The sequence below is a fragment of the Meleagris gallopavo genome, chromosome 13, assembly GCF_000146605.3.
Source record: "Meleagris gallopavo isolate NT-WF06-2002-E0010 breed Aviagen turkey brand Nicholas breeding stock chromosome 13, Turkey_5.1, whole genome shotgun sequence".
NCBI lineage: Eukaryota > Metazoa > Chordata > Aves > Galliformes > Phasianidae > Meleagris > Meleagris gallopavo.
Genome location: NC_015023.2, coordinates 3,081,619 through 3,098,626, shown reverse-complemented (window position 1 = coordinate 3,098,626; position 17,008 = coordinate 3,081,619). Strand labels below are relative to the sequence as shown.

Below are 17,008 nucleotides of genomic sequence, written 5' to 3'. Positions count from 1 at the left end.
TAAATTCCTTTATTTTTTCTCAACTCTACCACAGGGTTTGAAGGAAGCTGGTATCTGTATTGCCATCCAGTCTTCAAGACTGTGAGGGGCATTAGAACTGAAAGGCATTTTATCATCAGAATGCATAACCCACTTACCTGTTCAGCAGCTTCAGAGAATAGTACCTCAATTTCATCCAAAATAAGATGGCAAAGTCCAGAAAACAAGAAAAGGTGATATTCATACAATCTCAGGAGGCTATATGGTGTAGTCACAATTATTTCACCTACATGTTAGAAGAAAAAGCTATTAGTATTTTTAATTTGTAACCTCAAAGAATACAAGTAAAAACACTGTATGACAAGACCACTGAATGATTTCTTCAGGTACCCTTCTCTAACCTGTATGATTCTACACATATTCCAGGAGAATAAGATAATGAAAAATTAATAATCAGTTAAGACATCCACTCTTAGATGTCAAACCTGAAATGACATAACAAAAATATATTTAATTCTGCTCCTTAACACAAAGTACCAGGAAGTAACAGAATTTTAGAAAATGTAAGAAGCCTGAACGTAACAAGTTAACGAAGTAGGATATCACCTCATTTTCCAATAAGGTAAAAGCCTTGAGGAAAAGAAAACTTCAGAAGCAGATAATGCAGAATTTAAATGTTTAACTGCTTGCAAAAGCAGCCTCCACATTAGAAAAAAAAATTAAAAAAAAAAAAAAGGAAATCAAACACACACTGTAGCTTAAAACTCACACAATTCTGATATGTGCAAACATATAAACAGGTATTATAAGACATTTTAATTCATCTACCAGGCACTTAAACTTCAATAAAGGGTATAAACACAGGTGCTCAGGTACCAACAAAATGCTATTACAAATTTAGTTTCAAATCAAGGAAGTCCATGATCAATCCCAATACGGCATAATCTTCATGAAATCCTAACCTAGTAAAAAACTAATTTTATGGAGTTCATTAAAAAAAGACATGAAGGTAGTAAAACAGCCTTAATACAGTTTACTGTTAAATAGTAGTACTGAACTTCACACATCACTATGGAGTTACAGCATTAAAGAAACAGTATACTATTATAAATGAGTAACTTAATTACTTCTTTCACAGCCCACATTGTTTTCAAACATCAGTAAGAAAATAAAAAATATTCTTACATCCTTGGATTTTCACCTTTTCAGCTTCTTCTTTTTTCTTCCCAAGTATTACCAACATTGGACGAATCAGTCTGGAGCATCTGCTGTATTTTTTCAGTACCTCAAAAACAAGCTGTGCCTTCCTCCAACCAGGACATAAAATAAGCACCAGCGGCTACATATGTATACACACAATTTACATTGTATTACTTACAATTCTCAACTTTTATCTAAAACTATTGCAACATTTAGCACAAAGAAAGTCTGAAAGACATGCCTTCAAGCATTTCTGAAACAGAACTTTTAGCATTGCATCATCTAATAAATGCAGATGCAAGGAATCATATATCAAGTTACCCTGAGACAAGGATGCATGCAGTAAATAGCATAGTCTAAAAATTTAATAGTACATCTGATCTTAGCTTGCACTACATCATCTCCTCAGAACACCCTTAAAAATTCCATAGTTCTATTCTTCTGAGATCTAACACAGAACAATTTTCAGTATTTTGAACAGCTAACACAAATACAAATTCAGTGAGAACAGATTAACCCTATAAAAACAAAGGCTAAGAATCAAAGTGATGTAACAATAATAACTTAAGTATTACTTGCTATGTCTTTGACTGTTGTATTCACAAAGTTCAACTGTATAAGTTCTTATGCAGAAGACTTTTATAAACTGGCAAATTTCATGAAGATCACATTAGACACATACATTTTGGATATCCACTTTTTTTTTTTTCATTATTATACTACATCTGCATCCAGAACAGAAAATCTGATAGTACTTGAATATATACATACTCCATTTCTTTTTGGCAAGGCTTTGTAGCAGCCTTCCACTTCCAAGAAAGCAAGAACTGGTGGAATATATAAGAAAGGGTCATTTCCTTGATAGGAGATGGCAACTACGTCACATCCTCGAGCTATTGCTGGCCAAGAGTAAGATTCTGTGAAGTTAGGGCCTAAAAACTTATCCTGAGCAAGTTCCTAAAGAATGAGACATTAAGAGTTCCATGTGAAAAATGGTACATTAGTTTACAAAACCAGACAAAACATGGAGTGCTTTTAAGAGCTTTCTGATCCATTTCACAATAAATATCCTTAACACAGAATACAAAAAAAAAAAAATTAAATTACTATATCAAAATGACATGACTAATGGTTAATATGCCAGTAGAAACCCATATGATGCTTACGGGTGTCTGTCGACATCTCTTTAAAACTTCATTTATTGCATCACATGAAAAACATCTTAAGACATTCTTCAATCAAAATAAAGTATTATTAGTATATATTTAGTTTATAAAGTGAGAACACCATACACTTGTTAGGAGAAATTCAGCATAAAATCAGATATTTGTGTTACCTTTTTCAGATTATCGTGAAGTGGCGCTTTTTCCAAAATTGAAGTTGGCTCAATTTTGTTGCTAAGAAAGACAAAGCTTCGTTCTTCTCTAAGGTTTTGAAATCTCTGGAATAGTATGAGTAGAAGACAGTATTGAAGGCAATACGTAACAAAACATCTAGTAGCTGTAAAAGATAGTTCAGCTGGCCATTCACAGAATGTTACAGAAGCACAGCAGGATAATCATCTACTGCTAACAATATTATTTCCTTCCTCCCCCCCTCCAAAAAAAAATCTTAATTAGGTATTTCACTTTAAGTTCTGTAGTGGTTTTCACTCTCCAATACTCAGCAAAACTTAAAAAAAAAAAATTATAGTTTCTGTGAAACTCATTTTTCCCTCCAAGCTGATAAAAGAACTAGTTACATTGCTGTCAGAAAGTAAATTTCTCTTTAAATCACCTAGCATAAAATGACAAAAAACATCACGTTCATTCTTTGAAAAGCAAAAAGAGGATCCATTTACCAGTCATTATTTGCCTAGAATTTATGGATTCATACTCCTTTCCTCTCACTGATATAGTAACTACCTTGTACTGTGCCAGTAACCAACTCAGCACACATGGGCTGATATCTTGAAAATAGTTCAGAAAACAACAGCAAGCAGAAGAAAAAGAAAAAGCAAGAAAGTACATTAGAAGCACTAAAGAACAAATAAGAGTAACTCCAAGGAACGTATACCATGCTATAGCATAATGACTACTTTGTTTTCAGGGCAGCACTAAAGCTCACCACCTTTCATTTTCAGAAAACTGAGAGTCCTACCGTAGACAGCCATCACCTTCATAAAACCACAGCGAAGGAGAGTAAAAAGAAGGTACAATCTTTTCAAGGACTACAGATTTTGTTGTTGTTTAGGTTTTTTTTCTTTGTTTGTTTGTTTTAAATGTTCCTCCATGTAAAGAAAGAACATTCTCCAACTATACAAAGAATTAGCATGGTCTCACAGACTTAAGTTATGCAGAAGAACTGGACAGATGACTACAGTATTCCTTATCTGTCTGACGTACATTTAATCAAATTCACCTTTGACAATTTATTACAAAGCAATACTTACAGATTCATTATTTTCACTGAGATCCATGTTTGACCTTTTGTATGTCTTTTCAACAGAAGAACTCAAAACTGTATGACCTAGGAAGAAGAAATTTTCAAGTTACCTAAACACATGAAAAACCATTATTATTTACAGCCACGGTTATCACTGGTTTTGTTTTGTTTCTTGTATCATTTGCTAATAGTAAAAAAACAAAAAACAAAAAACTTCCATCAGGATGGAAGCTGCATACCTTTTAATGGACTTAAATCACTACAAGTGGTACAACTTGTAAATCCTACAGTTTTACAACTACTTCTGTTTAAAATAAACCCATTCAAATGCAAAAACAACAGTAATGCATCAAACAAGTGATTTTAATAATACCTCATGCTATTAAGCACATTAACAAACACCAATACAACTCACAGTTTTTGTCTTATGCACTACAAAAAAAAGAACAGCTCAAAGTATTCCTGCATCTGGTGATTTGATGGCTGTGAAGTCATAAACATCTGTTATTAACAACGCTGTATGATTTGATTACTCGATTCAAACTGAGACAGCAAGCTCAGGTTCAGTATGTCCAATTGGAGATATACAACATAGTGTATGTTTTTGACATACATTGTCCCCACCTGCTTCAAGATTCATTGGTACCTTCTCTTGCAACCACACTGGCCTGAAAGCAAGCGCTGGATTAACAATTTCGACTGGAGGAAAATCAACATTTAATGATGTCTGGTTATCTCGTTCTTTTGTTGGACTTCGAATATTCTCTTTAGCTTCCTCAAAACGAGCAAACTTCTTTAAGACAAGATCATCATTAATGCATACCTAGAAAAAAAAAAAGATGATCCTTGACCAGTATCAATATCACATACTTAGAGTATATTTCAAGCATTAAACAGTAGTAACACTTAAGCAGCATTAGTGCTTTTTGAATAATGTTAAATCCAGAATAGGAAAGGAAGCCATATCTTCCAGTACCTTCTCAAAACAGATTTTATATAGCTTTAAATTTCATGCTTCTCCAGAACATTTTGTACTCCAATAATCTTTTCTGTCAGCCCTAAAAATTCAAAACTATTAAGAAGAAAAGCAGATTATTTTGATTAGAAGGAATCAAAGCGTGGCAGACAAAAAGTATTACTGTACCAGAACTCCAAAACTTCACTAGCTCAGAGATCAGTGACTGTATTAACAATTATGATTCTGAACTGATAGAAGGTCTTAAACTTCACACATACCTGAAGAGTTATTGTCTATGGCAAAGACCACAGCTCCAGGGCTAAAAGTTGGCAGAACACTCCAAACAGATGCAAATGAATTGTTTTATAACTACAGTATGGCTGCATAAGCCTGACAGCAGCCACAGTAAAGCATCAGCAGAAGTTACACGTTTTGGCAACTGGAACTAGTTTTTCCCAAGGTTTGAGGATGAAGTCTTAAGCAAAAGCAAGCATGAACTAACTGGTATTTAAAGATTTTTCAATTATTCAATTGCAAAATACTATTTAAAAATACCAAAAAAGCAAAGAAGTGCACTAAATAATTCACTTAGCTGTCCATTTCAATTACTATTTGCGTATTTTTATTTTAAAGTTGCATCTCACCATGGGTGCATAGTAATTAGGCATAAATAACTTTTAATACTTCTTGAAGAATATCAAAGACATTATTCCACCTTGTTTTAAGCAAAGAAAATATTCTAATGTTTTAAAACAGGCACCAGATTCTGAAATACATGCAGTTTTACTACATAGCTCAGTGTTATAACCTCCAGGAACAGTTATACATTACAGCTGGAAGAAATCCAATGGAACACAAAAACAAACATACACAAACACAGAAAATAAAATAGTACACAAAACCACACCCAGAATAATTCTAGGTCATCCAGAGTTACCTCCACTAATTCTACCTTAAAATGAAAGTGCTCTGCTTTTTAACACTATTAGCATTCACATATTCTTTTTTAAGTCTCTTCCTAATACAGATACCCTTATATTTGCTTCTTTTTTAAAAAATAAAAGATTGGAATAATAATTAAGAGAGTAACTTACTCTATTACTTCAATTTTTAACAACTGAAATATCTTTAATAAGTAACACAGCACTTACTGCATCTGACAAATGACAAAACTTACTACTAATGCTTTTCAGCCTTAAAAATTGCAAAATTATGATTTTTACTGTGAAGTGTACCAACAGGTTTGTAGATAGAGAAGTATCCTACCTTTTCATCTTCTACTGTCACATAAAGAATAACATGAAACGTATTATCTTCCACAGAACATAACTTCGCTTTGATTTGGGTAGTTGCTAAAAAGTAGTAATAAACAAGAAGTTCTATTAACCTCTTACTATCAGTATTTTTCAAGCACACAGAAATAGAAAGAACGATTGGATGAGAGTGATCTATTACTTTCAAGAGAAACTAGTACAAATGTTTTGATTTTTAAAAGGAACAGGAATCTAATACAGCAAGAAAAAGCTTAACGTTAGTAAAGCATTGTTCTCAGTTTCTGAAGGAAGACAGAGTTGGAACAGACCAGTGACTGGTCCACAGATACCAGTCATAATCATGCAGCAGAAGTATTCATATTCTACCCTCAGATGAATAATGCAGAGTACAAATGCATACTTTCCTACCTTGAGAATTTTTCTGAAAGAAGGTATATTTGCACATTTGCAAAGTTTGGTTAGGATATTAATAAAAAAACAACCATAACAAATAAATTATCTCTGTTACAAAATTCTTAAGTATTTCTCCTGCACATAGTACTGATGTACCAGCAATAATAATTAAGAGCAGCTCATAATATGGCTTACCACAGTCTGGGAATGTTTGTGAAATCCAGTTAATGTTGCTGTTGCTCCCTACTACCCTCTGCATAGCAATATTTGACACTTAAATGTGCAAACACACAACTTAAATAATAAAAAGTGCCATGTTCCCACTATGGTGTGAAACTATTAGTCTTAACAGTCCTTATTGTTATTACGAACTCATCCACTTCTTCCCAAATCTCATTTTGTATAGAGTATGCTGTACTTGCAAGTAAGCAGGTAGGAAGCCTTTCAGTAGAAGCACATAAGATCAGACAAACTCAGCAAAGAACTGTTTTGAAAGATCAAAAGCTCTCTCATACCAAAATAGAATGCTTGATATGAAGAAGTCTGGGTGAGCTACTGAAACACCACACATGATTAAGGACACAAACAGAGCAGAGAGCAAACCCTTCTAGCTTACTTAGAAACTACTCTGAGCACAATCCATTTAATAATGTAACTATAATCAAGATAATCTCTTCTGAGCTGGTTTTACATTCCTGTCACACAACTAGCAAAAACAGCTTTAAAGCTGATTCAAAGAATTAAGAATTAAATACAAAGAAAGGCACCGCTGTTAAAAACAGTTGTTATACGAGTGCTACCTGATTCAACCTGCCAAAAAAACCACAGAAAGACACAACTTGGACACTTGCCACAATTTACACAGAATGAAAGCCCACAGTACCCAAGACGCACGACTACATATAATTTTAGCTAAGTCAATTCATACAAACAAAAAGAACTGTGTAACTCATTTCTATTAAAAATTTAGTGAAAATTAAAAATGGATACATATTCAAGTACTATGTTTCCCTGGCAACTTATTTTTGCCCAAAACAAAAGTGCCAATTTTTACAAGAATTTTACCTTCCAGAAGACTTTGAAAATACCGTGTAGCAGCATTATCCCACCTTTTGGCTGGTCTAGGAAAACAAACACAACCAGTTATCCTACATTCACACCATCACAAATTCAAATGGTAATCTGAATAGTGAGGCACGTATAACATCCTGATAAGTTTCAAAAACTGCATCTAACAGAAACATAAGCAGAAACTCAATACTTTGAATATACTCAGATTTTGATGTATCAATTCATTCCTAAAACAAACTACATGAAAATTAATGGATATTGCTTTGCCAGTATATGATGGATACATCCAACATAGAACAAACTAGTTAAAGTAGTATAAGAAACAAACAAGAATCCACTTATGGAACACATTAATTACTTGAAATTAGTATTGAACAATTTCACAGTGAACACTTTATAAACTCTGAAATTCTAAAAATTTAAAAGATTGCAACTTGAATTGTCATTGCCACCTTCTGCAGCTGCAAATATAAAATATACAGATTCAAACTAAAACCAATCAAATGTACACAGGTTCTCTCTACTAATCTACTAACCTCTTGATAATTCACAAAAATAGCCCACTCAAGATGCTATTCCTATCGAAACTAAGCTACTATTTTTTCTGACAGAGTATGCAAGTAAAACATTTTTTCTTTCAAAGTGTTTAAAAACCACCTGTTGGACTACATCTAGTTTTGAACATCCTTTAATAACACAAAACAGTACTCTTCTTGCTATAAAGACGCCATGATATAATGACATCTGACAGATCTTTGACAGTGACATTCTATAATCTAAAATAAGAACATTCAAGTGTTTCCCTCTACTAGCAGACTCGAGAAAACTTTTTCTCCAATCCTCCACGTTGATACAAAGATGACAAATACAACAGGAGACCAAAGCATTTCAGAGAGAGAAAAGCATAGCTATCTAAAAACATTATTAGAATTTCAGTTCAGGCATAATGTGTAATAACCACAAACAAGACAGTCAGTAGTAAGATGAGCTTCTCTGCCAGTTCATCCTTCTGTGTTCTTTCTTGGGGTGCTCATGTGCCAGCAACCAAGTAACACAGCTCTAGGATGGTAAACAAAGGACAAGAACTGCCAAATGCTCATCAAAATATCAAAAGATTCAAATAGATGAGAAAGCAAAACCCAAATGATTAGGGAAGGAATTTTATTTATGAATTGCTCTTGTAAAAAAAAAATAAAATGTTTCATTCTCGAATGAAATTTTACATCCAAGAAATGCATGACAAGAATACAATTACGGAAACCTACTTACACTATTTTTGCTGTATCTTCACAGAGGTTGACGTGCAATGTCACAGGCTTTGTGCAATACAATCCACATTTTTTTGCTCTAAAGGGAATTTGCATAAATCCTTCCACTGCAACTCGAACACTTAAAAACAAAAAACAGAAATAATCTCATTTTAGAGAGATTGCATTCCCAGAAGTCACTGGTGTTTCAAATACATCCTTTCATTATCCTGTATGTGACAACACAGCTCTTCTAGATGTCTGGCTCCCACCGTGAAAGTCCACACTTCCTATTTAGCAGAGAAAGTTCAGTTTAAAGCCTTTTCATGATACTATATGTACGTTTTCTGGCACCGCATAAGCCATTTGACAATTCTTACTCTTCAGTAAAAAAATAATATATGACTAAAACTAAGGATGAAATTAATATACTTATTTGCATTTGTACTCCTTACCCTGAAAAAAAGGAAAGATATCTATATATTGGTCAAGACTCTAGTGAAAGCAACACAATTATCCCTTACACATGGCTTGATGGGAGACCAAGTAACAAGTAAGTAACCAGTAAGTAACCAGAGCAATCAGTAAGACATCATCTAGAGCAATCTCCTAAGACCCATATGTTATCACCGTTCTTCTAATTTGGTTTATACTGAAGCAGTATATTATGTATTTAATTCTATGAGAACACATTTTAAACTTATGGCATAGTCAAGTTGCTTTTTGATACAGAAACATTCAATTCAAAACTATCTTTAACTTAAGATTATAAAATATTTATAATCTCTTCAAACAAATAAGTTTCCTTAAAAAACACCTGGTAAATGCTCTTGTTGGATATTTTGTTAAATAAATAAATCTTAAATATAGCTGAGAAATGGAAGAGATTTTTAAGATATGTTTTATGATTTTAGAAACAGTGGGTTACATGGTGAATTTGTTTCTTTTTTTAAATCAATCCCTTAATAACAGAGGAAAATACATTTCAGCAATGCTAACCGGCAGTCATATATTTCTATCATAACTGCCATATTTGAATCCCCAATGATAAAGGCTAGCAGTTTCTTGTGGACTCATTTTAATTAAGCCAGAGCCTTGTTAGTATCTAGTTAGAAAACAAATCACAGTATTTTACATGCATATAAGTTTCAAAAAAAAAAAAGACACTTACTCCTTTGATTTAACAAAAGTATATTTTGCATAATCCACTAGAAAACATTCTATTTGATAATGGTCTGCACAGTACATGATAGACTTAACAATTGCTCTACACCAGCACTTCAGCTCCTCGCTGAAAACCACACAAAGCTGAAAAAGAAACAAGACAATGGGTTGTCACGATCAGAACAAATTACACTATTAGTTTATTTAATGGCAAAAACATGGTACTTTCTATATAGCCCTAGATTTACTTTGTAAACTGCAAGCACTACAGCTTATGCAGTTATGAAGCTACCCATAAGAAAAATAACCCATACCGATATAGTTTTCTATTTCATAGAAATAACTTAAAAAGTAAAACAAACAAAAAATTAACACATCTTGGGTACTTCACCCCTAAATCAATGCAAATATCACATTATTTCTTTTTATGTGTAGAACACATGAATGATTTTACCTGGTCTTTTTCTAATGTTATTGGCTTTACTTCATCGTCACAAGCTTTGTCATAGAACTGATTCATTTCTGCATTCAGCTTTTTATATTCTATTTCATCAACTACATGAGGCCCACATCCTTTCATAGTAACCCAAAAGCAACCTGGATCTTCAATCTGGTGTAAAAGGCAGACAAAAATAACAAATAGTATTATCGTCACCTGAAGTGACAGGATACTTCTACGAACACCTGGGCAGTTAATGTAAAAATATGACACAATCTTTACTGAGGTACCTTAAAGCTATGAGAACTAACACTGAACAAACAATATTAGTAACAAAACATCTTTCAGCATCAAAGCTTTAGTTCAGTAAGTGATTTCTCAATTTGCACTCTTCAGTACCACGAAACCATATCCATTCTGAAAAGTTGCAGCATTATTCAAAAGGTTTCTTAACTGAATATAATGAGTTAACTGCAAACACGTACGCTTTTTTACTTGAACATTACCTCTGGAGTATGCAAAAATACCACCAATACGTTTTCTTCAGGTTCAGAGGGTCTACAAGACAGTTCATTTAAAATACAGCCACGGCCTGCTAAACTTTTTAAAGCATTTAGATACCAGTTTTTCAGGTAATAAGGGTATTCAACATTTGAGGAAAATAAATTTCTGCATGATGTCCTACAGGATTCAGTAGAAGCTATATTTAAAATTATGCAGGATACCTTCCATTTTAAATTTTAGCTGCATCCCTACTAACTTCTTTGCAGAGGAAGTCAAGACAAAAATTAAAGTGAGAAAATTTGTATAATCCACATATATCTCCACCACACATATAAGAAATGACTACTGAACAGAAATAAAGGCATCATCTTATTTGCAAATCTGACTTCCAGTTTCATGGAAATAAACACCAACCACCTTAACTTTTAAAAATACCAGCATACCCGTAATACGAAGACTTCCATAATGCCCAGCCGTTGAGTCTTCTTCAACACTACTGTAAAGAAGCCAACAAATATTTAACTACTTTAAAGCTTTCATTTGTTTTGAAGCATAGCTAAGAAGTACACAACAAATACACATTTTTGCTACTTTCATAAAAAACACTGCCTTAGGCAACTAATTCACATGTATAAAAGACTTCAAATTAAGTTTGCCTTCCACATTATTCACATACTGAAAACTGGTTGGTTGTGTAACTTGTTATCCTCAACCTACTTGCAGTCTATAGGCCATTATTTTACTTCCGAAGGCCAAAGTAAGTATTTTAGTTAAAGGATTGCTACAACCTAGCTACCTGGCCAACCGGACACCAACACCAGAGAGAAACTCAAATGTTACTATAAAGAAATAAACACAGACATGAATCCCAGCCTCAGTTTTAAATGCCACATATTTCTATTTGTATTTCACACCACACTCACATGGAACAGAATTACAACAGCAGCACACACCACCTGCTATATCGAACGATGTATATTGCATTTCACAGACCTGCACATCACAGCAGTGCTCGGCCTGCTTCTTAGAAGAATTCACACTGAGGTAAGAGGGTCTCAGGAACAATAAGCCAAGCCAGCAGCTTCAGCTTCCAAAGCCAGCACTAAAACTGCTCATACAATAACTCCTGCTAAAATACGTTGCCAATAACACGCAACCTATCCTCTTTACGTCTCCCTAAGCATAAAGCCCACAAGCGTCTATCAAGCCACTGAGGCCAATGCACACGCAGAAAAAAGGCTGGTTCCCCTAATAAACAGCCATTCCATTATTAAGAGAAAAATGAGAACACCAAGGCTTGCTCCCAGCGATCACCCAACACCACCTGTTCACCTCAGAAAGACACGAGATTACTGCAAGTGCTACCTTAAGGAGAAGCATACAGTAAAAGGAGAAAGGACGCCTTTCTGACAACACAGGTCTGACATGAGCACTCTACGAGCTGAGCCCTGCCCCGACCTCCCTCTGCCCTCCCAGCTCCACTCCATCTCACAAAGGCACCTCAGCAGCATAAGGAAACACAACACAAAAAGTACCGATAAGAAACAGTATTTTCGCCGTTATTCCAATCCTCACTTTATATCTTAACGTTATACTCTCCCTCAGAGAAGTAAAAACCTTAGCCATACAACGCTGGAGCAGCCGCACAGACCTCAGCACCTCCACAGAAAGTTCCACGACATTCCAGAAGCCTCGGCGCCTCCCGCGCTCATCCAAAAAGGGCGGGACGCGCCGTCCGGCCGCGCATGCGTAACTCCGCCTCACTGAGGTACGGTGGGGAGGAAGAGGTGGGAAGGCGTCGTCGGGGCTGGAAGGAGCTTCGTTTTCGGCGCTTTAAACGCATTGCTGTGGAAATAAACGCAACAGGTGAGTGTCTGGCCTTTTTCTTGGTGGTGCGCTTGGGCTCGGAGGGATGATGCATGTGTGTGCCGCTGCCCGTGCCTCAGGTTGAGATTGGATGTGCTGCAGAAGGAGAGCTGAGAGCGGCTGGAGGGGGCAGGCAGGGCTCGTCCTGCGGGGTCTGCCCGTGCTGCTGTATGGAGCTGTAATGGTCAGGGCCTTTCCCCTCAGAGTCTCTCAGTCTGAAGCACGGCATGTGTTAAAAGACTTGTGGAGGCAGAGGGAGATTGCACCTGGTGTTTCTCTCGTGGAATTCAGCTATGCTGAAGAACATCTCCACCAGAAAATGACTGTTCCATAACATTACAATCTGTGAGAAAGCACCTACATCTCTTTTGATTGTTATTATTCACTACTGTATGCTCACCTTTTTATCCAGGCTTTCTTTTTTTTTTGCCATTTGATATGTCTTTGTGCAAGGCTGCCTGGTCAAAGTGCCGGCCCAAGGGCAGCAGGTGAAGCACACAGACAGAATCCAGTCTGTTCAGTATTTCAAATCCACAGCTCTAACTGCCATTGCTTTTAACTTAATGCTACAAGATACTTACTGTCCGCGTATTGTAAAACATGTTTCTATTTGACAGTTATCTTCATTTTTAAAGCAAAATAGTATCTTTTCCGTTATTTTTGTTGTTGTTTGGCCTTCAAGCTCCCCCTACTGGACCCTTTCACTTTTACTAGTTCAAAAAACAAGGTGCAGGAGATAATCTGGAGAGGCAGACTACAAATTTAAGCAGGTTTAGTATTGAAGTCACTACTCTTTGACGTGCAGTAACACTTAGATAACCTATAGGAATATACTGATAGAACCAACACAAGGTACAGAACAGTAAGTAACGATCTAAAAGCCTGTCCATGAACTGGGAAAGACAATACTGCAAAAATTAAAGCATCTTCTTTATTATCGATTATCACAGAGATATGGTATTTTTAAGCCTCTATCTACAGAGCAGTTTCCCATTGCTGCTAGGCATTCTGCAAGCGTTTTTCTGTTTCTGTCGATCCGACAGAGAATAACATTCATTTAGTTACATTTCTGTCTATCTGGTCAAAATAAGGAGCAAACAACAAAATCTGGGAGGAAAAAAAATAGTGTATCTTCTCAGTGTAGCTCATCAAATAGCCCTGCATGGAATAACTTTGAAGCCAAGATACTTGTGTTAGACATAAGAAAAATACTGATGCTTTTTCCTCTTACCTACCTAATATTACAGTACCTGGTGTTAATCTCTAAGAGCTGAAAATCATGTCAGAGGGAAACACAGGATACATTCTTTGCTTCTTCCACTCTCCATTTTTCTAATTTTCCTGTGATCTTGATGTTCTAAAGAATTAGCCAGAATATTGTGAAGAAGAATGCTTCACAGTAGCAAGGGACTTCTAAACCTAGAACCATCTGAGCGTGTTCAATAAGAGAAAAAAACAGGAACATTTTTCCAGTCCAAATGAATGCTACAAACAAATTCAGTATAATGAAAATACTGCAGAAAATTTTATTTTAATTGAAATACAGAACAAACGTTGAAACAAAGCTTTCAGAACAGCTTTACTGTCTCATTGCAAGTCATTCTTCCAGATGAAGAAGATATCACATCACAGCTCCATATACTCCACTTACTGCTTCCTGCCCTCAAATAAAAGATCAAAGAGTAGCTGACCTTCCTCTGAAGTCTTTAAATCTCAAAGACATGTTAAGAAGCATTATGTGGGATGCTGAAATGTGGAAGTAGTTGTTTTCAAGGCAGTACATTATTTCCTGAAGTTTCTGAAATCTTTTTGAGCTGAAAATTCATTTTTCTTTTAAAATTACTAGTAACTTGAAGGTAAAGGTTAGAATGAATAAGAAGAATGTTTGTACTCAATCTGATAGATGATAGTTTGTCTAAGTTATCTCTACTTTTGAAAATTGTGATGTTTTGCATAAGTTATCATTAACATAAATTATTTCATTTTATCAAATACAAATGCTGTTTGTAATAAATATTTCTTAGAATCATAGAAAGGCTTGGGTTGGAAGGGACCTTAAAGCCCATCCAGTTCCATCCCCTTGTCATGGGCAGGGCCGTCCCCACCAGCTCAGGTTTGAGCACCTCCAGGGCTGGGGCACCCATAGTTTCTCTGGGCAGCTGTGCCAGTGCCTCACCACCCTCTCAGTAAAAAATTTAACGTTAGCTAACAAATCTATATATACGCACATACACAGTTTTTCCAAAATATGAAATGTGTTCAATAGGAATGGAGCAGGAGATTCGTTCATTTGTAGACATATGTTACAACTGTCTAACACGCAACTTTAGAAGAATGGTAAAATAATTCTTCAACTCAAAGCATACTTGTTTTGAACATATGATACACTTTAATTTTCAGGGAGAAAAGGACCTCTGTGACTCAACAGACCAGCTGGAATACCACTACTAATATGTAAGTAGAATAAGTTGGTAATTGCTCAGTATAATTGGTATCAAATCACTTTCAAGTTTCTCCAGATAATTCAATTGGTGATTGTGTTAAATTTTCAGTAGCTTCTGAAGGTCACAACTGGCACAACTATGCAATTTCAAAGACTCAAAGAATTAGATATACAAATCTAAAACCTACAATCATATGAAATGCTTTGGCAAGGAATATTTAAGTCTACTGGCCTGAATACTTGGAAGCTGTTAGAAATGATAAGAAACACAGTGAATATGCATGTAATCAAACATACTCCAACTTTAAATCAAATACATTATAATCTGCTATTGTAGCTTGAACTATCAGTGTTTATCATCAATGGATTCATATGTTTATATTTTGCTTGAATATTAACATAGACAGCAAGAGTATTGGTATTTTTTATTACTATCCTGTGAAATATACTACCCTCTTTCATGAGATCTTCAACTGTCTTATCTGTTGACAAAGTTATTTTCTTTTCGCCTGTATAATCTGGGTCTTCAGGGTATAACTCATCACCTAAAGAAAACAAACAGATGGCGTTTAGTTATACAATGTCTATCTTATTCTTCAGCTGTTTGAGTGATGCTTGCAATTTAAAAAAATATTTATTAGGACGTGAGACTCAGTGGGAATAGACTTGATGAGTAAATAGTCTCTAAACATCTTCATATTTAACATTACAGCATATCTGTCAGTGACACAGTGCCTGTTTTAGAGTTCTTGCTAATGCTAACATGCTGTAATCACAGCAATTCTATCACTATACTATGACTGTGAAGACTTGTGTGCTTGATTCACTTGCCCTTACAAATAGATAACTTGAGTCAATGAGAATTCTCATTAAAAAGAACTAAATCTGAGTTCTAATATATCCTTCATATTTAAAAAAAGAAAAAAGTTAACGATTTCTTCATAAATCTCTGTATCAACGGCAACCATATGAAACAATGAAATTAGGGGTAGCAGCAGAAATCACCATGCTGCCCAAGTGGTCCAGGAGCTCATTTCTGACAGCAGCCATTATCAGCGGTATCAGGGCAGCTGGAGGGTTGCAGAAGAAAAACAGTAGGAAATGAGTGCAATGATGTGACTTCTAAGAGGTTTTTCCCTCAGATATAGACTGGCTTATGAAAAATGGCTCAAGTAGTTATCAATTCTCAAAGGTTTTATATACTACAAAGAACCTTTATCTGTTTTCTTACCTGGTAAGAGCTGAATGAAGCCATCTGCAGCAGTTAATGTCACAGGCAGCCAACGTTCGCATCCTTCTAAAGCTCGATCAGAGTTGAACTTGTGTAAATCATTCAGCGAGGAGAAGTTGCACAGCCTACATAATTCATAGAACTGAGGTGGAGCGAGCCAGATTTCTTGAGATTTAAAGCGTTCAATAGCTTCTGGTGGGGATGACCACTGCATGAGGAAAACAAACCTTGAAATAATAGCTTCAGCAGCAGACAAAATTATGAGTAAGAAAAAGCTTTAAACAGTCTTAAGTTTTCTAAAAGTCACATGTAAACTATATCAATAACAGGAGTCAAAAACTTACTAAAAACATATGGAAAGTAGTTTGTAAAAATTACATTTTTCCAATAAAATAAATAATTTTGAACTTTAAATGCAGGCACACAAAATTTGGAAACTAAAATGAAGTCTGGGTTCAAGACTAAAAGTGTGCTCCAACAAAAACTGAGTTCACGCTCCGCTATTTGCAGTAAATAAACATGGTGTGGTTCTGCAAGTATAAACTGTTCGTCTTGTTTTGTCTAATATGGTGAGTTCGATAACACAAATGTGTCCATCAGCATCTGCTGTACAATTCTGCCACTATTAGCAAAACATTACAGCATAGAGCATGAACTCTTTTGAAAATAAGATATCGGGTGCTTTTACATTTCTATGCCATATAGAGGAGGCAGATTCGCTCCTTCTCACCCCTTAAGGTAGCACTGGCAGGAAGCTGGCGAGCTCACTCTTCGGCCGGCTGGCCGCCCGCTCACCTCCCCGGCCGGCAGCGCAC

The 17,008-nt window shown here is 35.5% G+C and overlaps 2 protein-coding genes and 1 long non-coding RNA gene across 3 annotated transcripts in view; 1 reads left to right on the top strand and 2 right to left on the bottom strand.

Annotated features, from left to right (window-relative positions):
• The window catches only part of LOC100541619 (putative ATP-dependent RNA helicase TDRD12), a 12,656-nt gene extending 364 nt beyond the window's left edge, over positions 1 to 12,292 (bottom strand). The window contains exons 1-13 of the mRNA XM_019619670.2: positions 12,189 to 12,292; positions 11,097 to 11,149; positions 10,165 to 10,320; positions 9,718 to 9,854; positions 8,569 to 8,688; positions 7,294 to 7,349; positions 5,828 to 5,913; positions 4,228 to 4,426; positions 3,611 to 3,687; positions 2,516 to 2,620; positions 1,951 to 2,136; positions 1,165 to 1,318; positions 30 to 265 (exon numbers count right to left, since the gene is read on the bottom strand). Coding sequence (XP_019475215.2) covers positions 30 to 265; positions 1,165 to 1,318; positions 1,951 to 2,136; positions 2,516 to 2,620; positions 3,611 to 3,687; positions 4,228 to 4,426; positions 5,828 to 5,913; positions 7,294 to 7,349; positions 8,569 to 8,688; positions 9,718 to 9,854; positions 10,165 to 10,320; positions 11,097 to 11,149; positions 12,189 to 12,279 — 1,656 coding nt within the window. The 5' untranslated portion in view covers positions 12,280 to 12,292. The remainder of the gene's footprint in view (positions 1 to 29; positions 266 to 1,164; positions 1,319 to 1,950; positions 2,137 to 2,515; positions 2,621 to 3,610; positions 3,688 to 4,227; positions 4,427 to 5,827; positions 5,914 to 7,293; positions 7,350 to 8,568; positions 8,689 to 9,717; positions 9,855 to 10,164; positions 10,321 to 11,096; positions 11,150 to 12,188) is intronic.
• Positions 12,293 to 12,309: 17 nt separating this feature from the next.
• LOC109369759 lies at positions 12,310 to 16,697 on the top strand. Its single transcript, XR_002119214.2, has 3 exons — positions 12,310 to 12,519; positions 14,920 to 14,973; positions 16,613 to 16,697. It is a non-coding gene; the product is annotated as an uncharacterized LOC109369759 (long non-coding RNA).
• On the bottom strand, positions 14,021 to 16,560 carry LOC100541467 (nucleoside diphosphate-linked moiety X motif 19). The gene is made up of 2 exons (XM_010717965.3): positions 16,194 to 16,560; positions 14,021 to 15,507 (listed from the first exon to the last, which is right to left on the bottom strand). Exons 1-2 carry the CDS (start codon positions 16,405 to 16,407, stop codon positions 15,281 to 15,283), a joined length of 441 nt encoding a protein of 146 aa, XP_010716267.1. The 5' UTR covers positions 16,408 to 16,560; the 3' UTR covers positions 14,021 to 15,280.
• Positions 16,698 to 17,008: the final 311 nt, after the last annotated feature.

Bases quoted from the DNA above. Each gene is read 5' to 3' on its own strand.
- LOC100541467 (XM_010717965.3), bottom strand. From the start codon at position 16,407: ATGCAGTGGTCATCCCCACCAGAAGCTATTGAACGCTTTAAATCTCAA. The intron at 15,508-16,193 runs GTAAGAAAACAG...TGTTTTCTTTAG, and splicing joins CTTCATTCAGCTCTTACCAG to GTGATGAGTTATACCCTGAA.